General features: G+C 43.4%; 1 protein-coding gene across 10 annotated transcripts in view; it reads left to right on the top strand.

The window, feature by feature from the left end:
• CENPP (centromere protein P) overlaps window positions 1–10347 on the top strand; it is a 245147-nt gene that overhangs the window by 11655 nt on the left and 223145 nt on the right. For all 10 annotated transcript variants that reach the window (XR_014454320.1, XR_014454321.1, XM_083156143.1 and 7 more), the window contains exons 5-6: window positions 3889–3977; window positions 7821–7917. Coding sequence is in view for 8 of the 10 variants with exons in the window: in XM_083156143.1 (XP_083012269.1) it covers window positions 3889–3977; window positions 7821–7917 (186 nt within the window). In the remaining 2 variants the exon portion in view is untranslated. The remainder of the gene's footprint in view (window positions 1–3888; window positions 3978–7820; window positions 7918–10347) is intronic.

Genomic DNA, 10347 nt, shown 5'->3' on the forward strand with positions numbered 1-10347 from the left:
TGAGGAATTGAATTACAGGCAGTAGTGTTAAGTTTTTATGTTTTAACCTTGCAGATCTAGCGACCGCCATTTTCACTTATTGCCTCTATGAACTCTACCTTTTAATGTGCAATTCAATTAAAAAATTCACTCGTGAATTCTTGCTGTTATCACCTGTTATAAGTATAGGTAAAAATGGGGAAATCGGCCAGTACATACAACAAATTCAAGCTAATATTGGACAACAGTGTAGTTCAAGGTGCGATGGACAGGTACGATGCGATGTGCGCTCCTGCACACGTCCCATCGCACAGCACGTAAAGTATGTGCTGCCCGTACTTTTTGAACTATATTGCATCACGTAGCCAATCGCATGCGTTTTGAACTAGATGCAATGCAATCTAGTTCAAAACGCACAGAGTTTATCGCTCAGTGTATGGGTTCATAAATTGGATCAAATGGCTGTTATAATTGTTTTGTGAAAACATTTTTTGAAAGCAATTTCTGCAAAGCAAATGTTCTACTTAAATTAGCGGTGCATAAAGTTGTCTGTAAGCATATATTTGTGTTATTTAAAGGCACTAATAAAAAAAATACCTGTGTTACATCTGCAGTAAAAAAAAAAACCTGTCCCAGATATACAGCACCCCATATACCTGTTCCACATATTGTGACCCTTTATTCGGCACTTTCCAGTATAGGGATTTTTCAAAACTTCAGGAGCAGGGCCGTCTTAATAGCAGTCTTGGCGCTCGATGAAGCAATGCACTGGGGCCCCTCCACACCCAATCACGGGGAAAAATGTGAAAATAAAATATATAAAATGCCCCTCCTGTGGTCCCACACCATCTCTCCACACGCTTCCATACAGTGAATGGCTGTCAGTCAGCACTCTCATTGGTGGATAGCTCCATCCTTACACCAAGCAGCATGCTGGCAGCCCTTCACTGTTGGGCTGCAGGCTGGGATGCAGGAAGAGAATACGGCCTGGCCATTCTGATTGTGTGTGATTCACAGAGCAACCAGGCAGCATCCTCTACTGCCTCCCAGGAAACTCAGATGCCCAGGGCCCAATCCGCTCGTGCTTGAAGGCCCCTAGGATTGGGGGGGGGGCACTTGGGCAGCTGCCCATTAAGACCGCACATTAAGATGGCCTTGCTCAGGGGTACTTGAAAGACTATTTGCATAGTCATATGGAGAATTAATGCATGTTAACTGTTGTGGCTAATTGAATAAGCCAAAATATGGCCATCACATTACACGTTCAATTTGGGTCCTGATTTACAAATGGAAACGGTCTTAAACAATGTGCAACCTTTATTTCATTAAAGCAGTGCTGTGTTATATTTATTGGATCCTACAGAGTACCCATAAATGAAAAATGTAAATCTCCCTGATTGTTATACTCCCGAGCCCAAACCCTTTCCCCACATGTTTTTGCTATAGAAGTGTTATGGCACATTATTGCAGCACGCCTGCCACAAATGCATAGTGTTACATGACTGAGTCACAAAACAGGAGCCAGCTGTAAATTCTGAGCATCTGATATGCTGATCAACCCAGTAGGAAATAAAGATAAATTTTGCAGAACTTATTCTGGGTCTATTATAAAATAAAAATCCCACTTACGGTTTGTGGCTACTATAGAAAAGAAGATCACATCTGGGGAATGGTAGATAATGCAGAGCCACTTCTACAAACTTAAGGGGGAATTTATTGGGGTGTATTCAATGCTTTTTGCGAGGGTCATATTCAACTGACCCCCTTCACGCGCCGTTTACCCCTCGCTAGGTTTTTTTAGTGAGGGGGAAATGGCGTATGCGGCCGCTAAAACAGCGAGGCTAGCGGCTAAATGCAGCGGGCTCTCTGCATTAGCCGCGAGTCTCGCTGTTTGGGGGAATCTGCGTGGTCCTCTGTAGAGAGGATTCCCCCGGAATGTAGAATAGGGTGAGCGGACGGCGCGGGGGTTAAACTGCAAGGATTGCTTGTTTTCAGCGATCCCCACCGTTTATCCCCCTCGCCAGCCACATTGAATACGGCTGATTGCTGTGATAGGTATGTATTGCAGTTGCCGCAGTGTTTGGCTGTTGGTAACTGCTCCATTCACCCATCCACCGGAATGTCCGATTCACACTAAAGTACTTGATACCTTAAGGAGTAGTGAACACTTTCGTGTGGGATCATACTGTCACAGTGTGGCGGATGCCCGCACATTCAGCCAGGCCCAGGTCAATTCTCCAACAGTTTCCAAATACTCAGATCAGATTCCACTCTGATTTCCACCATTCTGTTAAAGTATAACGTCAATTCGCAACAAAACCTCACTGATTGTACAGTTATTGTACAGAATGGTGATGATCCATCTTTAATGTCATATAGTGTAGTGTACATTCCAGCGCCGCTTTCAATACCTTTGCAGATTCTCTTCCTGGCCTGGGGAGTCGCTCTCTGCTATGCCCCATTCTAGCACAGGTCTGGTCTGCGTAGCAGTGCTTAAAATATAGAAGCATCGGAGCAAAAAGCACCACCCCAGACAGGGAAGAGGTTTTGAAAGATGCAGGGTGCTAGAACATACGCCATCGTAATTTCACAATACATTCGTTAAAAATCCTGCAGATATATTTGTGTTCCCAGGCAGAATTAAACTTCTGTGCAGGTTTTGGTTTATATTTTCTCCAGCTGGGCATACGGATCTTAGACTTGTTGCGTATCATTGTAATCAGCAGAAACTAAATGTGCATCCAAATTGCATCACTTTGTGAATAAGACTCATTTTAATGCAAAAACACAGAAAAAAAACATGCTCGTTGCTACTGAGTTATGTGTTCTCACGCGGTCTGATGTATGAAGACAAATCTGTAGATTGCATTTCTGCGGCACACCGCATGTAAACAAAAAAATTGTGTAACCATTTTTTTATATCCGGTACTTGTGTATTATAGCGGCGCCCCCGATGTACATCGCGCAATGTTTTTATCGAATCGCATCGATGCGACGCGATTTTTGCCCCTATGCGATGAAACATTGTATAATGCACCAAATGGGTGCTTACAATGTTAAATGCACCCCCACGCCACCCCCCCCTACTATAAACGTGAACCCGAAGCGTGGCGAGCGCAGCGAGGCCGCGAGGGGTGGCGGTACGCGTCCTCCGACCTTTTCATACCCCCACTATCCACGTTGGCGTGGAGTTGAGAATAGCCCGAAGCGTGGCGAGTGGACGCGGATACCTGTGAAGCCCGCGAGGGGACGCGGATACCTGTGAAGGTATCTGCGTCCCCTCGCGGGGCTCGCTGCGCTCGCCGCGCTTCGGGCTCGGTGGCTCGCTGCGCTCGCCACACTTTCTATTCTTTTCTATATCCGACGTGGATAGTGGGGGTATGAAAAGGTCAGAGGACGCGTACCGCCGCCCCTCGTGGGCTCGCTGCGCTCGCCACGCTTCGGGTTCACGATTATAGTGGGGGGGGGGTGGTGTGGGGGTGCATTTCACATTGTAAGCACCCATTAGGGTGCTTATACAATTTTTAATCACATTGCATGGCATTGTATGCATTACACAATGTCATACAATTTTAAAATTGTATGACATTGTACAATATCGCGTCGCATCACATACCATCGCATGCCTTATGGTATGCGATGCGATGGGCGCCGCTATAATACACAAGTACCTTATATCCTGTATTTGTGTATTCCACACCCCACCCCAATAATGCTCACTTGTGAAGATGGAATGATATTTTATATTGTTCTTTGCCTTATTGTTGATGCATTACAAATACATTTTGATACTTTTTTTAAATAATGTTCATTAGTGTTATTATTTATACATACAGTTTTTCAAATAAACATTGATGTAATTACATGAAACTGTTTATGCAAATTATCCCAATTTCTATTTTTACACAGAGTGAAGGACGTTCTAGCTGTAACGTCACTTACATCCGTATTCACATGGACTGCAAGCAGCATTCAGATTTACTGCAGCTGGTATCCAGGTAAGTTCCAATTCTAGAAACCCGAACATCCATTGTTTTGTGTCTGATGATATTGTTATTATAAAATTACTGTAAAATAAATAGATTCGATTCTGATAGAGTTGGTTTGCTAGGGATATGGTCATTATGTCGACAAGCATTGGGTCGAAACCATTAGGTCGACAGGTCATAAGGTCAATACAAGCAGTAGGTCGACATGGGCAAGGTCGACAGTCAAAATGTTGACATGGGGTTTTTTTTTTTTGTGCTGACAGGTGGTTTTTCATGCCTTACCATCTACTAGGGTGTGGTGGGAGAATATAATAGTGCATGGCGAGCACAGCGATCCATGCGAGGGGACGTGATGCTACGTTTCCGTGTCCATGTCGACTGTGTACACATTCGGGTCAAAAACAGTGAAAAACCTTGTGTTGACCTAATGACCTGTCGACCTAGACCCATGTTGACCTAGACCCATGTCGACCTTGCTGCATATCAACCTAATTGTGTAGACCCAATGCTTGTCGACCAACATCTTGTAGACCTAATGATCCATACCCGTTTGCTATATAAAGCAAATGCAGTCAATAGGTTACATAATACGGTGAATTCTTATAACTGAAAGCCATTAAAAATAAGCATTCTGAGCAAATTCTAAAAAGTAAAATGATAGCTTACTGTATGTCCTTACTTCCAGGCTTGGACCCAGCTTCTGTAATGCTCTTGTGTGCATTACATAGTCACCAGAGAATAGGAAACTGACAAATCTATTCATCTAACCCAGGGGTGGGGAACCTCAGGCCCGGGGGCCCCCGTAGCCAGTCTGAGTGGCCCGCCCACCCGCCCGGCAGCTTTGCCGGGAGTCAAGTACAGGGGAATTCTCGCGAGAGGTCGGTAGTTCTTGTGAGATTCCTCTTAATCAACAGCAGCCGGAGACTGTCAGTCCTATTCAGCGGCAGCCGCCGGAGCGTGGGGTGGCTGCAGCAGGACAATTTGTAAGAGAAATATTTACATATGGTCCCTGAAGGATTTTCCCCCATACAAATGGCCCTTGGCACAATAAAGGTTCCCCACCCCTGATCTAAACCATAGACTATGGCTAAAGGATGGGGCAAATTCAGATCTCGTAAGATTTGTGTCTTGATGCACAAAGTACCGATGCTTGGTACTTTTTGCATGTGCAAGACCTGTTCTGCTGGTCCTATTGCACAGGACGCAATACGGCATCATATTATTGAGGATTAACAGTCTGATGCTGTTCGGGGGTGGTAATTAACTCAGGGCTGCCTACCTGACCCTCTCCATGAAGGAGAAAATGCTCTGTTCCTGGACTTCCCTGGTAATGTACGATTGCCATCACCTGTGGGGAGCTAGGTAATTGATAAGAAAGGTGTTTCACCACAGGTGATGGCAATCCTACATTACCAAGGAAGTCCAGGAACAGAGCATTTTCTCCCTGAAGGAGAGGGTCAGGTAGGCAACCCTGAATTAACTGATATTCTGCATATCCTTATAAATATTGGTTTAAATCCCAAAAAGCTTTGGTGAGGTCATTGGATCCCAGTGGAATTAAAGGTTACATTTTAGCAAAAGGTGATTCAGTCCCCAAAATGGCTGCCTGGACTGTGTATACCTGCTGGGTGTACTTTAAGCAATGCAGTAAGTTCTGTCGTTTTCTAATTTCTTAACTTTTAAAATATAGAATTAGATTTTTGTGCAGTTAAAAACTTTTTGTAAAGGCAAATTACATTTTTGAAATGCAGACTAGAAAAGGCTATACCATTGGCCTTTATTTACATGTCATATTGCTAATCAGATAATTATACGTTTTTACTCCTCTTCACACAGCAGTTATTACATATGAAATAAATAATATGCTGCTTCAATTGTTACTTTGCTGTTGAGACAAATATGATAAAACCTATAGCCCTCATATGGAAAGACCCGTAATATTTGTTCAGTCTTGCTTCAGGGTTCCTTAGTGTTGCTTGCACTTTGATTTGCACTAACAGTGAGATAGGGGAGGCATTCAAATACCAGGATTGCAGCTACTTCTGTCTTGTTCAATAGCATAAGGCCGGTTTCACACACTCCGGCTCCTGCCGGCCGGTGAAATCCCGCACGGCCAGGGAGCCGTGCCGTACACATTAGTTGTGAATGGACACTATTGTGTCCATTCACACGGGACGGCCACGGCCCGGCCGCACGTTTGCAGCCGGATCCTGCCACTGGAAGGGACAGCTGCCGGGCTGTGGCCATCCCCTCCATGATAATCTACTGTGTGCGGCACGGCTCCCTGGTCGTGCGGGATTTCACTGTCCGGCAGGAGCCGGAGTGTGTGAAACCGGCCTAAGATCAGCTTGCCGTGTCTTACACCATTATTGTGTTCCTACCGGCAGATGCTGTGTATGGTAATTAAAGGGGGTGCCTAACTAATTAACAAAGGCATTCAATATTGAAAATAAGCCTTGCCTTTTCTCATACAATTATAATAATGTATTTAACAATAAGACTATTAGAAGTTTATATATATATATATTTGATACCAGCAAACAGAGCATATTTAAGTGGCTTGCATTTTACATAACCCCAGTGCCCATTTCCCTCCCTTCCTTATTATAGTACTTTGATGTGGGTCCCTTACATATTGACGGGACCTCCGCTGATCACCCGTGACATTGCTCTATGGCTTCCAGTTGGAGCTGCAGTGTTGTATTACTAAAAGTTAATCATCTGAATGGTTGTTTTGAAACATTTGAAAGGCAACTGTTTCTGATGGTCTGCTGACAGCGGGAATGGTTCTCCTGGTCTGGTATTATTTATTGTGCAAGCCCCTCTGTTACATGATATATGGGTAGATGACCTCTACATGCAGGCAGGTTGCCTGTTGTTGTGTTCAGTTTCTAATCTAAATTATAGATTAAAAATTGCATAGTCATCAACACAATGGCCCTGATTTAGCTGGTCTCGGTAAGCAGATAAAATCACTGCTTACCGTACGCTGACACACCGCCCCACCGAACGCCCGCCCCCCACCGCTGAATCCTCTCGGTACCATGCAAGGGGATGTGTTCGCTAACACACCCCCTTGCATGCCTCTGCTAGCAAGAGAAATTATTTGATGGTTGCAAACCATCAAACGATTTCTCTTGCCTAAGGAATTATGTCAGTCTGAACTGATTTTAATTTCCTCCACAAATCGCCAAAGGTGGGGCGGGCACCAATGTCCTGTGATGTCAGCCGGCCACCCCCCCGGTAGGCTTCGGCCTGCCTGCGTTCCAATGGGGACGCCTATGAAATGCTGTTTTTATGGGCAACCACCGTTTCCGCCCCATCCCTCCTTCCCTGCAACGAAAGGCCCGGCAAGTGTGTAACTCACCAAAGCCTTTGTCAGGGTCTGCACATGCGCAAATAGGTGCTTGCGCATGCACAGACCCCCCCCCCACCACCACCACCACCACTACCACCATTGGAACGTGGCCAAATGGTGCTGAATCACCCCAAATAACTGTACCGGAGATTACTGTAATAACTGTAAGGAGATTAACATCTGTACAAGTCATACTTGTCATACTTGAAATAAAGGTAGCATTTATACATTAGCATTTAGAACGTATACTTATTTGTCTCCAAACAGAAGCATTTTACGGAACTACGTAGTTAGAAATTAATGCAATGGGTTATACAACTGTGATAGATGGGTGCTCTGAAGCCATGAGTTTACAGAAGTGCGGATTTCATTGTTGCCTTACTGGACCATGGTGTTTAACATAAGTCTTTGGTTGCAACTTCTATAACCTTTGCGTCATTTCCACCATGATGGATTTTTAACAATCGTCCTTTTTCTTCCAATCTTTCCTTCAGGACGGAGAAGTCCCTGAATCTGCTGGGCTTTTTCCACTCTCTTTCAGAGTATACAGCGTGGTATGAATATCGCAGGAGTACGTTTACTCAGTTTAAGGTAGGACATGCAGATTTCCTTTTTTATTAAATGTTCAACTTTTTCAAAAATGTTTCTTTGCTAAATTGTAGCGGGCCAAATGTAATAGGGCGCGACAATCAGAAAGTGAGAGATTATAGGAGAGGTTCCCATGATGCAATCATTGAAGAACCAGGTTGATTTGGCCATGTAATTGGCGCTTTAAAAAACAAAAACAAAGGAAAACTCTCAGAAAATCTCTCACTTTCTGATTCTCATGCCCTATTACATTTGTTCCACAATGTTATCCGCTGTTTGTCACAAAATGTAGTAAATATGGCACAGACTTGTGTTATGTGATCATTCGTTAGCTGGGAGCCCTCTGTAGATATCAGTGTCTCTGATCTGTGATGCTACAGGAGGTCAATCTCGATAAATATGCAGTCCTGATCTACATTGTACCACATATAACACAAACAGAGCACTGCCCAATACATGGGGATGTGCTGAATCCATATAGTGATCTTATTGAATCCAGATCATTTTGCTTGAGTTAATATTTAATATATAAACACTTGTCTACACCAGCCATTAAAGTTTGCTGCATTCTATGCATAGTATTACAGCCTACAGTGTATCCTCCCCATGCTGTACTTGTGTATGCCATGTGGGCTGCTTTGGCAGTGCAGGAGCGAAGGAAATGTGGAAATGACCTGTATGCATCTGTGACTTAATTTCCATGTCTCCATGCCCCCGGATCCCTGTGCCAGATCCACTAATAGGCCAACAGGGACTGTTCTATTCATTAGTGCTGCTAGTCCTACTACTGCTGCCCTGTATAGTCCTCTTGCTGGGCTGGGAATAATGTTGGTACTCTAGTAGACTGGTAAATAATAATTTGGCTTCTATTATTTATTTATTTATTTCGTTTCTTATATAGCGCAGCAGATTCCGTAGCGCTTTACAATTGTAGACAGTGATAGAACAAACTGGGTAACAGTAGTCAGGCATGGAGGTAGGAGGGCCCTGCTGCAAGCTTACAATTACGGAGTTATGTTCTCTTTTAATTTTATGTATCTGGCGCCCTCTTGAAATCTATTACCTCCCTGTCTAGGAAATATGCTCCTCATTCATTAGTAATGACTAGAAACTTACAGGTATATGATGATCAAGAATATTTATGCATTTTATATCTCTCTCTCTCTCTCTCTCTCTCTCTCTCTCTCTCTCTCTCTCTCTCTCTCTCTATATATATATATATATATATATATATATATAATATATAATATATGTAATTCATTTATTATCCCTTTGAGTGCCAACGTTGCTGTGAGCAGTCCGCCAAATATATCCGCTCACAGCAACTGTTCTTTTAGTATAAATAAATGCAAATACAGCCAAATAAATTAACTGAAGTTTAATTAAATGTTGCACCCAAAGAAAGAACAGTCGCTGTGAGCGGCACTGGCATTTTTTTATGGATATTTTGAGGATCTCTCACAGCAACATTGGTATTTAAAGGGTTAATGAAAAAAATGGTTTGCTTACCTACAGTATTTTGACAAATTCCCTTGGCACTCAAAGGTTTAATATGTACTTTGTTTTAAATTTCTTATTTTTATATATGTTTTATATGTTTATTTTAATTTGTAAGCAACAAAGTATCAGTGTGTGCACTTATTATGGTGTGTACACAGGGTGCAATAGTGTCGCTGAGCAATTTTGGCTTAATATCTCTCAGCAATATATCGCTCAGGGTATCGTTTTCATCAGCGACCAGCGATTTGGGCTGAAAATTGCAAGCTATTCTGTCTCCTTCTGTCTCTACCTCATTTTGGCTAGAAATCTCTGGCCACTGGTGCACAGTGCATTGTGCACCTGTGACCAGCAATTTTAGCCATAATAAAAGGAGCATGCTCCTGTGACCATTATGGGATGGCTGCGGGAGTGCGCTCCTAGAGATTTAGCTCCGACAACACAAAAAATTCACTGGCAATATGGTCACTCAGCGACCATTTAGCCAGCGATAATGGCTTAAATAGCCCCATGTGTACAGGGCTTTAGACATCTAGGCAAGCACATTATTTGTGTGTTGTTGAACAAACCTTGCCTAGGATCAGAAAGGATTACTTGAATAGGAGAACTACTGTGCCAACCTCCTTTAAGGCCCATACACACTGAGCAACTTTCAGCTAAAAACCACTCAGTTTACTTGTTGAGCTGCTTTCAGCTTGAAATCCGCCCATTGTGTACGGGGCAGCGATGAGCGGTAATGCATGCTTCCGCATCATCGCTGGCCTGGCCGCTCGTCTGCTGGCACTACCAGCAGATAAGTGGCAGAGTGAACAGCTTTCTATAGCAAATACGCCCAGTGTGTATGGATCTTTACACTCTGCACTGCAGTTGATAATGCGTTATTGCAAAAGAAAATAAAACAGCACGCAATCGTAGATTTTCATTATTTTATGTTAC

This window comes from Crinia signifera, chromosome 8 (genome assembly GCF_055691185.1).
Source record: "Crinia signifera chromosome 8, ASM5569118v1, whole genome shotgun sequence".
Lineage (NCBI taxonomy): Eukaryota > Metazoa > Chordata > Amphibia > Anura > Myobatrachidae > Crinia > Crinia signifera.